The sequence below is a fragment of the Mugil cephalus genome, chromosome 8 (genome assembly GCF_022458985.1).
Source record: "Mugil cephalus isolate CIBA_MC_2020 chromosome 8, CIBA_Mcephalus_1.1, whole genome shotgun sequence".
Lineage (NCBI taxonomy): Eukaryota > Metazoa > Chordata > Actinopteri > Mugiliformes > Mugilidae > Mugil > Mugil cephalus.
In genome coordinates, this window is record NC_061777.1 from 10,896,422 (window position 1) to 10,914,192 (window position 17,771).

Below are 17,771 nucleotides of genomic sequence, written 5' to 3' on the forward strand. Positions count from 1 at the left end.
TGCAACTATTTGCGAGTTACGTTTTTGGAGTTATTATGCCCTTTTTTCTTTTTGTTATTTTCAATGGAATTAAAATGAAAAGCTGGATTTGGGGGTTATAACGTAAACGGCTTAAACAATAAATGAATCAATAGGACAGAACCACACAGATGGAGAGACAGGAAGAAAAAAGAAAAAAAAGTCATGAAAATGTCAATACTCCACTCAATATGTCCCTTGCTCCGTAGGGCCCCAAAAAGCAAAACGGCAAGTAAAGCCGAAAGTCAAACATTTTTCTCTATAAAGAAAAGTGTTGCAGCTTTTACCACTCCATCTCCAAAACTTTTCTTTTTCTTTTAATACAGATTAATCGACTGCTGTGTAACATTTACCAGCAGTAACATTTACAAATGTGTAGGACACACTGTTGGCTATCGAGCCTCGTTCTACTGACCGGCACAGCGAGCTCTGCTCTGCTATTACTGGGGAAATAAAAGACTTTAAGAGGAAGGCACCACTCCGACCAGAATGAATAACTAACAACTGGAATAAAAGTGTCATTAAGCAGCTCTCATTGCCACTTCTGCTCTGACTTTAGGGCTAACAATTAGTTACTGCTGTTATCAATACACCTGCTGCTCATTTTATAGACTTTTAAAATGTCAGAAGACAGTGAAAGTGGGTCATCAACGTTTCTCAGAGCAGACGTTGACATTAGAAATATCTTGTTCCATCTGAAATATGTACAAAACAGTCGAATAGGTGACTTATAAGCAATTATAGCTTCAGTCTCTGTTTGACTCACCAGCTTTTGGAGTCAATATATGACTAACAGACAGAAAACCTTGAACAACGCAGACTTCATTTAGTTTCAGGTTGTTCTTTTTTTTTATTGGCTAAGTACAAAGACCTGCAAGGGAAGAGACTTTCCTGTAACGCTACTGTAATTTCCTAAAATTAATTTTATTGACAACTCTGAACGAGTACAGCTGTAGCAGAGAGCTACAGAGCAAGGTATTACACCTCAAGCCCTCTTCTGCTGGCTCAGTTTACTGCCCCTCTGCTGGGATTAGGTTTTAAAGATTTACATGGGCAAAGGAAGCTTTAAAAGCCATTTACGTGGCCTTCGGTGGTGCAGTTTAGTTTATCTCTATCATATACATTTCCAAAGACAACCTCTACTACACGATTCATTAAATTTCACTCTAAGGATCGCAATAACTAAACTTTCGGAAGAGAGTTCATCCACTTTTTTTTTTATTTTTTTTTAACTATTGCTGACAATTTTATTGTCATGAGTGCTGCTGAAATAAGAGCCTGCCTGAACACTGAAAGCAACTCAAACTCTTTATGAGCTATACACCTTTGACTCTGTATTCACTGGGCCTCGAAGCACTTTAATATCACTTAAAAACAACTTTTAGCCGAGGACTACTTTCATATTAGTGACACATCACTTGCTAAGTTTGGACCTCAATTTATAGTCTGTGGAGAATATGAAATAAACACATGAAAGAGCTATGGCTGTGGGGGAACAATGAAGAATGTATGCAAGGACCACCGGAGTCAAGGCCGCGCCACAGATATTAGATGTGAAGGAGGGACAAATAAATGATGTTTATCGTGCGCATTTGCACACCCCGCGTCCCTACCATCACTTTCACAGCACGAGAAAATTAATAAGTATTACGGAGCTTATTATCTGGCCATGCAAACAAATGACAGGATTATGACACACTCCAGAAAGCCAATTCAACGATGAAATATTAACTTCGAACAAAACCCTCGCAGATCCACAGTTTACACTGTGAAAACTTTCTGTCAACACACCGCCCTCCTCAACGTGCGCCTGCTTCCCCGATGAGAAGTGGACGAACGCCCCCTTGAATGAGTTCTGATCCCTGCTTTCATGCATTACATGCCACAGTCTAACAGGTCATTTCTTCAGAGTGCAGTCAGCCTCAGGCGCATGCTCACTGCAGCAATCTAAGCCGTGGCCTCAGCGGTGTGATTTATCTGTGTTTGTGGCGGTGATTTGTCGCTGTTCCAGACGTCACTTTGTCCCTCTAGCGCCACACGCAACGCGCCGTGCCGCGGTCCCCACAGAAAAACAGCATACCATGGCTCTATTTTAGAAGCATTCAGCTATCAGCCCCGAGGCTCCCAATGAAGACCTGCCTACAGCCAGGTAATAAAACCGCAATATAAATATATCTCTGTGACCGCGGACAAATTTGCTCTTTTCTCACATGTGCCCTAACCTGAGACAGAATTGCTCATACTAGGCATTCTTATGTCTGGATCAATGTTAATTTTTCATCTACTTTCAGTGAATTTGTTGCACCTTCAAAAATATACCACTTGTGTGCACAGTTAAGATGCTGCTAGCCCAGACCATAACTGCCAATCTCGCATTCAAAATTCATAGCATAACCTTGTCCAATATTCACACTAGACTGCATGGGCTGCAAGGCGTCCATCTGCTATAGATCAAATCTCCACATTCAAATTTCACACACACACAAAAAAAAACTGACCCCGAACACAAACAGAGACAAAAATAATTCCATAACGCCTGCGAGAAGGGGCTTATTTTTTTCCACATCTTGCCCCTTCAGCACTTCAAAACAACTTGTCAGTAGCTGTCAGTTTGAATTAGCGGAGTAGCCCTTTACAGAACTGTTTTCTGACTCTGGTAAATCTGCAGGCTGTCTCCATCAATCAGAGAACAGCAGCAGCGCGGATGCGCACGCGGACGCACGCGCACAGCGCACACAAGCATCCATACACTCGTTCCACAAACGCTGCCAGATCCACTCGCTCAGGCAAACAGGAACACAAACGTCAAGTTGCGCTGCACTTGAACTCTGGGAACGGCTTCCTCATAACAAACAAAGTGGTTGAAAACGATGAAGTTGTAACAGTCTGTCTGTTCCAACAGACACTGCCCTTCTCTATCTCTCCTCAAAGTGTCAAAGCAAATAAATTCCGTTTCATCTCTCATTTTACCTCCAGGGACCTGCACATAGCAAACACTCCTTAAGTATGCAGAACCCACACACAAACACACACATATACACAAACACACACACATATATATAGTAAGTTAACACTTCTCAGAATTTATAGGGTCTCTCTCCAATTACCACCCCGTCACCAACATCTTTATGGATTATGGTTATAGGTCAATTATTCAACTTGAATTTCCTGATCATGAGCAGTTCACTGTACGGTCTTCAGGGGTCTTTTTTCAGGGCAGGAACCCCAAACGGATGCAGAGATTAAGTAGGGACCCCCTACCTACATTATATGTGTTATATATTAAACTCAGCCTAGTGCAAATTAAATATACATTATGAAGTATGGCGATGAACGTAAATAGCACTATTGGTTAGCAGCTGCTAACTTTTTATTTTGAAACAGAGCTTCTTAAGCAGACACTAACGTTCATCGACAGTGACACTTCAGATGGCGGGTGCTATATACCTGGAAGACGTGAAGAGCTGCTACGAGGAGAATTATCCAAACCAATGGACTTATCTGGCAGAATGATGTGACGGAATAAAAGTCTTACGCAGACCCAGATATAGAATGTGTTCTACTAAAACTATATTATATATATATCCGGCGTGTCCTGACAAGACATGCCATGAATATATATATATATATATATATATATATATATATATATATATATATATATTATATATATATATATATATATATATATAAATAAATAAGTAATTAAAAAGAAAACATGCATAAAGAGACAGTGTAATAAATCTCAGAGACTTGCTTGTACTGGCATCTGTGAAGGGTTAGGCGGGCCTAACAGATGCTGACTGCTTATATAATTTCTCCCACTGGCTCTAGTGGTTTTTGGCCAGCCCGAGTCTCATCTACCCTGCGCTGCGTGGTGCCGCTTTGAAAGCCCCGTTTTGTAGATGAAAAATAAAACAGCACAGTACAGCGGAACAAAATAATGCCCGTCTCATTTCTGTAATCACTGCAGCCCGTGTCATTCGGCGCAATTAATAACGCCGAGGCTTGTTATTATCATATGAGCACCACAACACTTTGGTTCTTCCGCACCATTGTTCGCAGGCTGCCGCTGACAGAGATCGTGAGTGACAGCCTGGTAATTTAACAATCTGCTACTATAAAAGTTAAGATAAATAAATTAATAAATAGCGCGTTCACCTTAAAACTCCCGTCTGCTTTGGGTCGCACTAGCAGTGTTCAGCAATGCAGTAATGACGGAAATCAAGCAAACCTTTTCATAAAACAATGTGGATGCAGATGCAATTTACAAGTGATAGTGGTATTGGTCGAACAGTTCACTGTAACCTGATAAACTACCCAATTCAAAAGATGCATCAACAACTTTCTAGATTATGTTTCTCTCAGCTGTGTCTGGGCACAGACCGCTATTACGATTTCTGTTAAACCTCCGCTTTGTGCTTCATTAATCTGTATAATAGAGACTGTCAGAATGAAAAATCTAGGAATTACTCCATAGAAAAACAAAACAATTATACCTCTGTGATTATTGCTTTTCTCCTGATAATTTCTCTGTTTTTGTTTGAACCGTCGGGACCAGTGTGAGGAAAACTGGCTTCCCAAGAGTGTGACATTGCCCCAGAAATAATGGGAGTGAATTGCAAACATGGGCTGTCAATTAATTTCTTGTTTATTTTAATAAAAGCCATGATGGGCAATATTGTGGAGTGTAATGCTTCACCAGGCACGGAGCTATAAACAGACTGGCCTAGCCACTCACAGACTCTGGCCCGTGCACCACAGTGTGTGCCTCAGTTCATGACTGCACACACACACACACACACATCCACAAATACATACATCTATGAACGAACAAAGAAACAACGTGGACCGTTCTGCATAAAACACACTATTGAAGGCATAAGAGATTCTTGATTTGCCTCATCTTGAAATTATCTGATACTTCATCACAAATAAAGCCAAGATGTCTCTGAGAAACGACTTCACCTCATAGAATTGAATGCGACGACTTCTGTTGTTAACGCCGCAGCATGCCATTAAAGATTAATGCAAATAAACAAGGAATTTTAAGCATTGTGGCAAGCATGTACAATTTCTTGGAGGAGATGAGTGAGTGACCTTTGTGGGGTGGTAGCAGAAATTACCAGGCTTCCTAGTAGCCGCAGGGGACCGGATAGATAATGAATAAATGAATAAAATCAGTTACTGTCTTGATCAATGAGACACTCTGAACCAACAGAACCCTGACTGCGTGTTACAGCGACCGGATAAAATACTGAGATCAGCTTGGATGCATGTACACTGTCTATTATTGACTTGTTTGCGAGGTCTAGTTGTCACATCTGCTTTGCCAAAGAGTAAACCGCTCATGCTGAGGCTGCACACAGGTTACAAAAATGCCATTCCACATTTTCCAATGGAAGGCCGACGTACAATTTAATCTGCCGTTTACTTGGCGTTTGACCTGCGGAGCAGATTCTTCAAGTGCTGCATAAGGGCAGTTTTTATGGAAGCGGTGGGAGTGAATCTGGAGCAGTAATAAAAAAAAATTAAAAAAACGTAACCTCCCGTGAAGTAGGAGAATTTATACAAATGCATTTTTCATAACTCTTCTCAAAAGCAGGGGATATTCCTAAAGTTAAAACTGAAGAAAATAAGACAGAGGGGGGCAGTATGTAATGAGTAAAATGCAGTCAGAGGTGCACACGCCCGTTGTTTACTGTTACGACTCTTACCTCTGCGAGAAAATGTCTCTGTAGGGGCTGCCGTGCTGCATGGCGATGCCATATCCGCGGTCGGGTGCAGTGTTGCTTACGGTGTAGAAGGAGCAATCTTCGTCATTGTTCGCGACGTACTCCAGCACCGCTGCATCCCACACAAAGCCAAACCGGCCATACTTCACCTGAAAGAAACCAAAAGGCACTTCGAGTTATTGACTCTGCAGGATGAAAACAGGCCCGATTAATGCTTTTAATGAGCTGAATCATTGCTGGGTACATTGAACAGAGGCGGTCCAAGAGGAGCAATTCTCCCCAGCACACAGACAGTTTGTAACCACAGTCTACCAGCATTTTTAAGTCTCAAAACATAGTGTTGCACCCAAGACCTGCTGTGGGATGCAATGCTTTACAGCGCAGATCTAGAGGCATGTAGTTTTAATGGATTGTTGGCTCATCTTTATTGCGCCCTGCGTGGGTGCGAGTCGGAAATGTTTTATATTTTACTCTCGCAAATGCTTTTGTCGAGTGTGCGCACGGAGACTCCAGCTTTTGCTTGAGAAGACCGAGAATTCAAAAGAACAACTGCAGCTTGTTTGTGCGGCGAAGGTGCCTGTCGTCGTTAAAATGGCTTCCGGTTGAGTTTCAATAAATCCCTGTTTTCACAAGAAATTCTCACAAGTGGAGAACAAACAACACGGCTGCGATAATCCCATTTTAACACTTCCTGACAATTCACTCAAACAGCCTTGGGTGAGGAGCACAACACACACATGTATGCACACACAAATACGCGCACGCACACACAGACTTTTCTTCTAACGCATTAGTTTGGACTTGCTGTGTCATTAACTTTAATGGAGCTTTATGAAATTTTTAGACCCCTCTGCCTTTGTGTGTACGCGTGTCACCTCACTCGGCCTGTGTGTGATGACTAATGTCTGAGAGTCTGACAAGACCTTCCGATTGGGTTATTTCACAGCCTGTAGTCTCTGCAGCATGTACATGTGTGTGCGCGCGTGTATGTGTGAGTTTGGGGACACGTTTAGATGCATCTGTTCAATAATTCACTGTAGGGCATCAGAGTGGATCTTTCTGCCCTTTATAACCTTAAAAAGAGGGGAAAGAGCCCTTTATTACTTTGAAAAATAATTTTATGACTTTTCATTATTGCTTTTAAATTAAATAGATTGTGGGCTTTGTGTTACTTAAATAGGTAAAAGAATCAGTTTCGAAAGCTTGAGCATTAAGGACACTCAGTACGTTTGTCTATAAAAAAGTCTTAAGTGAATTATTATCTGGAGTTTTTATGCAGTGACCTCTGATGTCATCTGCTAATCTCATGAATATTGTCATCATCCTTTGTGTGGAGTACAAAGACTGTCACAGCGGCGGAAAAGGTTTCATTGATATGCAAACTCCCAATTTGGACTTAGCCACTTAAACCCTTTATCACTTTTCTAATATAATTGCAGTCACGTCAAGCCACATCTACAGTATCACAACACAAATAATCACCAGCTTTACCTTTCCAAGACATGATGATCACATTTAAAGGCCCGATCATTATTTTTCGTCAATGTTCTTTACAAGATTATATAAGCTTTTTAACATCAACGTGGCAGCAAACAAGTGTTTTCTATGCATCCATTCAACAATCAAATGGTAATTTAAACTTACATTATACACGCAGTGAAAACTTCGAAGGAAATGAACAATTTGCGACGAGCACCTTTGACCTTTGGGTTATAAAATGTCATCACTTAATTTGATCAAATTTGGCATCTGTGTGAACGATCATAATTGTAATTAGGGTATAATTTGTCTAGTTATGTCCAAAAAACATGTTTAGTGAGGTCACGGAGACCTTTGGCCATCAAGTGCTAATCAACTCACCCTAGAGTCCAGGTGTCACATTTAAGAAACTTATAATGGACAAAAACATGCTTTGTTAGGTCACAGTAGCATTTGACTGATTAAATTGAGCCCAAGTACATGTTTATGTCAATTAGGAAGAAATTTAAGAAGCTCCGGAGATGTCATTCAAAAGTGTGGGACGGATAGAAAATCCTAAAAGTGTAGTTTTTGCTCCAGCCACAGCTGTCGCCGACACAGTGGCATAAAAACACATTAATATCCAAGTTGCACATCCACTTGGCTGCCTAGTGTATAGTACTTATCCTTTAATGTATGGGAGTATCAGTTTGGCTTTGAGATGCTTCTGCTCTACTGTGATATTCATCGTTCCAGGTTCTGAATATTCGCATATATACCGCACCTTTAAGTCCACACAAACAGTGAAGTTGAGGGATTTATCTTGTTAAAGCATTCTGTCTGCATCTCATGGATCAAAATATACTTTAAAATGCTACCGCTTACAAAGGCAGCAGATGTAGCAGAACCCTGTAACATCTTTAGCAAACATCAATTACACAGACTTTGTAAAACGCCCCTGCGCTTTAAAGAGACCTGCCAGGCGACTTAAGACTAATAACAACTCCTAATTTTGGTGTTGAGGCAAAACTGTAGCTCGCATTTGGATAATGGCATGCCCGTAAGAGAGGGAACACAAATAGAAAAACTATTTAATACTGTATGTGTTGATGCCTCTCAGAAGACACATAGAGAGCTGAATTACTTGGTTAACTCTGACTCAAAAGACATTTTGGAGGAGAAATATCTCAGGAAGGGAGTTTTTTTTTTAAATAATAAATTTAAAGTAAACTCGATAACAGTATAAAGTGAACATGAGATGAAGAGTGAGTGGGAGAGTATTGTTAATTATGATGAACACCACTGATATAAACCCTGTGGTCTAATAGGGAGGAAAGGTCGAGAGCATCAGGCTGCAGTTTTGTGAAATTTGAGTCTCCTATAATTGACTTCATTCATTTCATTTTTTTGTTTTTGGCAAATGAGCAGCACAGTTCGGGATGGCGGTGAGGTTCTGTGTGGTGACTGTTCTTACATTTGCACTATCGCTTTCCAAGCCACGTTGTTCAAGGAACTCGCACGGGGCCACTCGATATGCAGATCGCAGTTCGAATGCATCTCAACACTTACAATTAAATTTAACTAATGACCACACAACACGGGCTACAATCACATAAGAAGGGATTACCACAATAACAATAAAAAGGCTGCTGTCTGAAGTCGCAGCTGTGTTTCATAAACAGAGGAAATGCGAATGGAGAGCACTTAATTTGATGCACTAGAAAGAGTACTCGACATGCAAAGGATCCCTTTAATACTCGCTCATGTTTGATTAATAAATGAAGATAAAATCATCACGGCTGGAGTGCTATAAAAGAGATGTGCTGAAGTCCTGCTTGCTCCTGTTGTGGAGCTTTGTTCAAGTTCAACTTTGTTGTCGCGTGCATTGGAACTGCAATGCAATTCTCATGTTCTGGCTCTCTCCGCCCAAGGATACTACCTACAGAAATGTTATGCACACATTTATTATGTTATATACCTCACATACGGTACCTCTTGTCAAACCTATCTATAATAATACTGCTTATATGTAAATCACACAGGTCATAGCCATTAGTCCTGCAGCCTGAATTGTATAAACAATGAGAAGGAAACACAACAGCGGTGAAGAAAGAGAGAAGCAACTTAAAGTCTACCTTCCATCTACCGCCGCAGAAAAAGTAAGGTCAAACTAGATGTGTGACCTCTCCACTGGAACGGTTTCAGTGGGAGTGTGTTGAAGAGGTAGCTTTATAAACTTCACTACCTGTTTTCGCGCGCGTAGCTCAACCTGGCAAAGCAGCAGTTCATGTTATTTGCTTTGTTTCCACTTAGAATAACATTCCCTTCCACCTGAGGCATCCTTCACATCAGCAAGGAGAAAAAAAATAACAATGTACTGTATGTAGTTTTATAAAGGTGAATAAAGGTATTTGTAGCGCACGGGCAGAATTTTTCATCCATGCAGTTACAACATGATTTGAAAATAATTCATTTGATTTAGTTTCACACTGGAGTCAAGAGAGCAGGACACCACTTTCAATAAGTAAGTTAAAAATTAGTGTAAGCCAAAAGCATATTAATCACATTCACTTTAATATTTCAAATCAGCTGATAGTGGAAACACAACTTGAAGAAGCAAAATTATTCATAGGTCATGGTGACTGGAGTACAGTTACCTGTGTATATTAAAGCAACTATGTTTAGATACTACTAATAAGAAATATAATGTGAACTGGATTCCATTGTTTATTAACATTTACTAACCATTTTTGGATTTTATTTTGGTTTTGCCGGTTTCTGGCTGTGTTTTGGCACCGACAGCACTTGATTTATTGGTCTGGCGTAATACAGAAAGTCGATTTTAACTTGACTTTCACTTAAGGCATAGGTCTTCAATATGGGGTTCGCAGAGGTACTGCAGGGGGGCTGCAAAATCTTTGGTTGATTAAACATTTTTTAGACTTCTTTGTTTTTTTTTGTTTTTTTTTTTTAAATTTCCCCCCACAAATTTAAATTTGTTTAAATACACATTAACATGAATCCAGCATATTTCATAAATGGACTCAGAAGACGTTTTCTTTCAGTCAGCACTTCACTCATTTAGCTTGCTACCAACAGCCACTACACAAATGTAATATTTGAACCTGTGTATGATTCAAAATGATAATAATACTGTATATTTATAAATAGTACTAGGCCGAGTGTAATGTAGAACACATATAATAGGTAGGGGGTCCCTACTTAATCTCATCAGTTTGGGAATCACTGGCCTGAAAAATGTTGAGGACCCATGACTTAAGGCACGATACGTTTATTAAGGTTAATCAGCAGCCATCTTTCCCTAGTTGTACTTAAATGGATATCTATATATCTATATATATATATGAAGGCAGCAATTACATATGTGATTATAGTATAATATATAATAATTTATGTGCATAGAATGTGCATGGTATTGGCACTGTCTCAATCCGTTTGAAATATCCATGCATCAACGCAATGGAAAGCTGCAGAGTTATGAATTTATTCAGTAAAAATGGTGACGGGCACAAGTCCAGGGAAAACTGGAAAACTCTACAGTCACTCTGGGGAGTTTTCTGCTGGTTCAGTACGAACAGGCAGAGGCAAACAAAGAGTAAGTTGGGATATTCTTGCTAGTTTTTAATTGCCACCACATCAGGAAATGCGTTCTTTATTTCAAATGTGGTATAATTGGTCTTAAAGGCCATGTTAACAGCACTTTACTTTTCCATGCATCCACATATTATTAAATATCAAATACAGTACGTATTACCCTGACCAGGTTTTAATGAAATACCAACAGGTTGTCTCTTAAATACTATTACCCTTCTTCCATTTGTCTTATACAGTGCATTCCATCTACATTCCCTTTTGCACATTGCTGATGTTGCAATGTATGTTTGTTCTATCAAAAAACGTACTTTAAGAAATGGAAACCACACTGTGCATAACACCATTAATAACTATTAGAGTTCTCTTGAGGTCAACCAACAAACTTGGGAGATTAATGACGTTCAAACTAGTGCCTTTACTTTTCTCCTGCTCAATAGTATTTTCTCCATTTTCCAGAACTTCTAAAAACAGCTGCACGTAGATAATGTCCAACAATAGCAGACAGCAACCCATAACACTGTTCTCAACTCATAAACAAGACTCAATCAACACATGTTGATACATTTATCTAACAGCCCACCAGTGAGCTGTGTTCATGATGTATCATTCTTGCTAAACATATCTTTTTAAATAGCCTTTTAGAGTATCATAAACCTCCCATTATTCTACAAATGTGGAGCGAGAGGAAAGTTATTGCACTAGCCGTCTCTCCTTAGATATCACCCAGAGACGTGAGTGTTTGCTATCAAATATTAAAGTCCAGCTTATTGTAATAGCCTGTGATTTGTGAGTGGAGGTTGGTTGAAAAGCTTGAAAATAATGAAAATAAACCTCAAACCACAGCGGGACAATATCTAATAGACTACGATGTCTGCAGGTGTAAAACACCGATCAGGCATAACATTATGACCACAGGAGAAGTAAATAACATAGTGATCAGTGTTCTGCTGGGAAAGTTTTGGACCTGGTATTCATGTGGATGTTACTCAGACATGAACCACACAAAAACAGTTTAGGAACAACTCAAAAAACATGAAGAACAGCACAAGGTGTTGACCTGGGCTCCAAATTCACTAGATCACTCACTCAACCAATAGGACCTAAAGGCCCCCAACTAAGAGCATCCTGTCTCCAGACACAACAGGACACCCTCAGAATACATCCGTGTCCATTCTCTGTTGAGTCAAAACTGTATTGGAGGCTCAAATGAAAGCTAAACAATATTAGGTCATAATGTTATGTCTGATCAGTGCAGTTTACGACTCCATCAAACACTGGCTTATCCAAAAAATGGGAACAGAGGTGGAGCGTAAGTGGTTTTTGAGCTGAAGCAAGCAGGAGACACGCTGGTGATCTAAGATGGCACCCGTCTCTCATTCAAAGTGGCCACGCCCTTAATTAACGCATGGTTCATTATGACATTTTAAAACGGGGGCCTGTGGGGACAGGCTCTTCACTCACCTCACTCGCCGACTCAACACTCAACCGATGCATCTAAACCATTTTACACCCACACTGTGAGTTTGTGCGGCGCACGCTTTTACGCCGCTTCCACATCCAGGTTGTGACTCCACTAGTGCCAAGGTAATTCAGTCGTAAGCTACTTTCCTCAGAGAAACACCGGCAGACACGTTGGCAACACTCACAGTCACACGGCGATACAGGCACACAAAAAGACAGCACACCGTCACAGGTAAACTCCAAGCGAAGACCACACACACTGTCAAACACCCGCCAGTGAATCCTAATCACTGCATCGGGCCTTGTTTTTCTCGCTCGTGAACGTGACACGGAGAACCCAGCAAGATCCATAATCACTAAATTAAAGTCATCTCAGTGTCTCTCTTCCTCCTCCTTCATCTTGTTGTTCTATGACTCATCCCACTTTTTAATTTCCATCTCTCTTTCCCCGGGAGGAGAGAAAATGAAACCAGTTGTGTTCGTCTTTCATTGCTTATGCTCCACGTGTCTTGTTTATCAGTTTTAAAGGGTTTTTGTGATGTCGGAGCTCATTTAATGAAGCTACAACACCAGCGAACCCTGCGCAGGAGCTATTTTCTGCTACAGTCGTGATTTGTGTTTTAACCCTTGCACGGGAGCAGGGAATAGTTAGATCTGAACTATTAAATCCCTTATTTCTTCTGTCAGTCCTAAGTACAGTTAAAAAGAAAAGGCCCGACTGGGTTGTGATTCAAACGGCAACATGTTGCACAGCATCATTTCGTGTAACCACAGTGTAACAGAGTCAATACAGAATCAATGTTTCACTGCAACTGCGCTGCAACCGGAGGAAGAGGAGGTGGACGGAGTTACGTTACACTCAAACAACGGTTCTGGAAATGTGGGGAAACGATCCAAACTTAAAATGATCAAACCAAACAGAATGTTTGGTAATGGTTAGCACATTTTTTTCAGTTATGGAGAAAAATCCATAACTGAGAGTTCATTGGTAAAGTCATAAAATTTTAAAGCCTTCAAAAGAAATTGAACTGAAGGAAAGCCAAAGGAAATGTCTTAGGAACATAGGCTGCCAAAAAGGTGAAAAGTGCAACAAGCAGCACCTCACGCATGGCTACCCGCTGACCCAAGACTGTTCACTTGGATAGATTATGCAGAGAACAAATCCCTCGCACAGTTTGTGAATACAGAGTGTATATACAAGGCAAATAAATCAATTTGATTTTAAATAAATCATATTAATATATTCCTGTCTGAGGCGGCATTTAGCACCGTCTATCCTCGCTTAACCTTTAATGCATCAACTTCCCACAACAACGGTGTTTCCTAAACTTAACTAGACACTTTGGAGTTGAAACGCAAGCCGAGTAAGACATATAGTTAAAAAAGCATTGCCTCCAAAACATATCAGCCATAATATCATTACGTAGTGTGAATGCAATTCGCGGGAGACATGAATGAGCTGAGATAGGCTTCAAAAGAAAAACCTTTGGAATCTTTTCACAGCGTGCTCTCATCCGATGTTGATGATGTGGAAGTTCTTACCTAGAGACCGGTGAAGAGCTTTTTTAGTCTAAATGAATAAAAAAGAAACAAAAAAAGACTTTATTTCATTCAAAGATTAAAAGAGCTGCACTATTTTCTGTTACTCTTCTAATATCAGCGGTACGTTTTCGAACGAACGGGTTATGCACAAAGCCTGGATGTGCAAACAGGAAGAGAAAAAACACTTGTGTTTCTCGATGAGCCAGATGAAGCAAATCATATGACTTGATGGAAAGGTGAAGAGTGAACTTGGAGGACTATACAAATGAAAGAAAACCACCTACACATGATCAAACACGTCAAGGTGAGCTCATATGCATTTCTTGCAAAACACTCACTAGACGATACTTTTCAATTATCGCCCAACGAGTGTCTCGGCAGCTTTCAAGAGGTCTTTCTATCTCATCCATGGTTCAAACAGTTTGGCTTCAGAGTCTGGCTGTGCTTGAACTTCAAAAATGGACAAACTACTCCAGGGTCCTCTCTCTCTCTCTCTCTCTCTGTCTGTCTGTCTGTCTGTCTGTCTGTCCGTCTCTTTCTCCCACCTCCCTTCTCTCAGAAACATCCCTTCAAGGGCAGCCGGCGTGCAAAAGGAATAGCAGATTCCTCATCTTGCTGCAAGTTTAAACTGAAATATATCAAAAACCATCATTTCTCCTCATCTTTGCAGCTTAGATTACCAACACTTAAAGTGGCAAATTGTCCCCCTGTGTACAGTTTAGTCTTAAATTTTTCCTATTTAGCCTTTAAGCGATGGTTTTGAAACTGTTTCACACACGGGACTTTTTTGTTTTTTTCTTTGTTCTTTCCAGTGTGAACGCACGGATAAAGTTGCTGGAAAACAGTGGAAACTTCAGATGAAGACTGAAGACGGCCATTGTAATCGACATTCATCCAATTTTGAGTGTTGTGATACCCACATGGATTTGCTATTACTGCGAATCCATATCCTCTTAGCAGTCGACACTTATCCACGACCTTTTGAATCTCTCAGTGAAATTATCTGTTTAAACAGAAATGAATCAGCTGTTGTCAGGGTTGGGGAAATTGGAAAATGTGAATAATTTATTTCGAAAATCATGAAAAATAGTATAATAACAAAATTACAGCAATTAAAGCATTTGGTATTCATCTGTAATTGCAGGCAGGTTCATCTACTCGTCAATATTAAGTTTTAATAATGAACTTTAGTTTGCAGACAGAGAAGCAAGCTTGTTGACAGCTGGAACTTCTGCCCTCATATATAAACATTCGAGTCAATCTGATCATTTACTAACCCATGATAAAATGCCTGGAGAGGTAAGCCATGGAGTACAGAGAAAATAGAAAGAATCTTGATAGTCGTGACTGAACATCATCACATCCCGTCGGGTTAGCGTCACGGACTGTTCATAACGTTGGGTGAACCCTTCACAAGGTCGCCCGCAGGGGTTTTTCTGACATTAAATACCGTGTGTTGACTGCCGCCATCTTGGCAGTGCCTAACTAACTCCAAGCTAAGTGGGAAGATTGGGAGTGTTGGAGTGTAGATGAAGCGGGCAGGTGATGACTAGGCAGACAGCTAGCAATGTGTGAGGTCACCCACCTGTCACTCAAAGCGGCCGTGTCCTTAATTATGCATGACTTAAGGCTGGATATAATTAGAAACGGGTGAGTTATGTAAAGAGCAAAGTGGATACCAAAGCCATTTTTTTATTTTTATTTTTTTCACCAGACTGTAAACATGTTTCATCCTAGTTGGCTTCGTTTTTCAGCCCTGGAGGTTGCTAACTGATTAGCATGTTAGAGGCTAGCTGCAGCAGGAATTATTTGCTAAGATGCATTAATTAACTTTGACGGGCCGCTTTCTGATTCCAAGGCCTTGCAGTTCACTTAGTGACCATGTATATATACACCAATCAGGCATAACATTATAACCACTGAGAGCACTGCCAGTAGTAAATAACACTGATCATCTTGTGACAATACAATGTTCTGCTGAGAAACTTTTGGTGCTGGCATTCATGTGGATGCTTCGACCTGGGTTTTTCTCTCGATGTGAAAGGGTATCTGTGGGATACACTGGAACAAGCCTGATCCATACAGGCCTCTACTCAACAAATAGGATCCCCACTAACAACATTTAGTTGCTAGACACCACAGAACACCCTCAGAAAGTCCATTTCCATTTCCGATGAGTCACAAGTGTTTTGGAGGCACAAGGGAGACATTAGGAAGGTGTTCATAAAGCTGATCGGTGTCCCATATCTCCTAATTTGCTTCTGATATGCTGGAGCAATTATTAGCTGAGTCACATACTATACACTGACATATATACGGAAAAATATGGGTGTTTTACACATTTAATGAGGCAGCCAAAGCTATTATTTTTCAGGTGAGGACAGTCCCAGCAGTGCAGCCGGTCCGTTGTATAATCACCCACACTGAAATACAGTTTAACTGGTATTTTACAGCGAAATCTCTCATCTCTACACATAACTTCTACCAGCTCTGAACCGTCTCCTCACAACCCACACTCGCTGCATACTTCTGCAAATGTTTTCTTGCGTCACTCTGACTTTGATTTGTGTGAATTTGAGAAATGAAAGCGAGGGGATGATGCGAGACCGTCAGAAGGGACAAAAAAGAAATAAAAAAAAAAGTAACAAGCACGGCACGATTTCAGATCTGTGTCAACTGTTCACACGTCTCATCTGAAGTGCAGATGATCTAAAGCTTCTCCCAATTACAAAGCATTATGAATCGTCCCCCTCGCTGGCGCCGCAGCCGCACCAAAACTGGTTCGCCATTCGTGTCTATGCGAGCTGAGGAGGAGGCGCATTCTCTTCGGGCCGCGAGCGGACACGCCTCCTTCGCCTCGCTCGGTTCGATCTGATTAAACCTGTGAAATTGCGAGGCTCTGCACTATCCAGCGGGTTAGAGGAAGGGGATGGGAGTAACTCATTCAGGAAATACTGTTTGCTTACAATTTTGTTCTATAACAATACCGGAAATAATACCAGCAGCAGCAGCAGCAGCAAAATAATTTAGACAGAGGTTAAATGATTAGTGAAAGGTTTGATAAAAGGATGTTTAACACACAACTGACTGCCATATCAAGATATACTCGTATCCCTACATCTTGCCCCTTTGTGCCTTTGGCAAAAACACGCAATTAAGTTCCACCATGCCAGTTCCGGTCTGACTGCAGCACGACACACACACACACAAACACACGCTCTCTTGGCTCATGCACTTTTTGTCTTTTTTACTTGCATCCCACACACTCCGTGCTGCCTTTGTTTGGGCTTTATTTGACAAATCAGAGAGCATTACAATGAGAGGCTGCTCCCTAGCCAAATTCAAGCCCCCCAACCACCCCACCCCAGCTGGCACTTGCTGGCTTCGTGCAGATACGCGAAGATCTGAATAAAGATAAGATTAGGTGCAGGGAAATCAATCAAAGCACAGAGGAGAGAGACAGCACCTCCCTCTACCGTGCGTCACACCGCATCAATATACATGAGGACGATTGTTTCAGGACAAGTTCTCTCGAAATCTATGAGGTGAGTGCTGTTTTAGCAACTTTACATTTGTTCCCTATTTTTGCTTTTTTTATACAACAGACTATGCACCATAGACAGTTAACGGTATATTAACATTGTACACTGGCTTTATTTACTTCCTTTTATTTTGGAGCACAAGTACAGCACGTTCCCAGCACACAACCCACTCGAAAATCGCTTCAATCTGTTGTGATCGGCGAGCAATTACTTCCCTCTTCAAATAAGTAAAACACATAAAAGACACTCATGGCCGAGCCTTAGATGATGAAAGCCTGGCGCACAGGTGGCATCAATTCCTCACGAGGCATTCTGTCTGACTGCTTGCTCCAGTGGCAGCAGTCGCCTCCGTCCCCGGAGACGCAATATGACAACTTCTTCTCTCCCTCTCCTCTCTTTG

The 17,771-nt window shown here is 40.9% G+C and overlaps 1 protein-coding gene across 3 annotated transcripts in view; it reads right to left on the bottom strand.

The window, feature by feature from the left end:
• grid2 (glutamate receptor, ionotropic, delta 2) overlaps window positions 1–17,771 on the bottom strand; it is a 447,760-nt gene that overhangs the window by 30,052 nt on the left and 399,937 nt on the right. For all 3 annotated transcript variants that reach the window (XM_047591180.1, XM_047591181.1, XM_047591182.1), the window contains exon 14: window positions 5,736–5,902. In XM_047591180.1, the coding sequence (XP_047447136.1) occupies window positions 5,736–5,902 (167 nt within the window). The remainder of the gene's footprint in view (window positions 1–5,735; window positions 5,903–17,771) is intronic.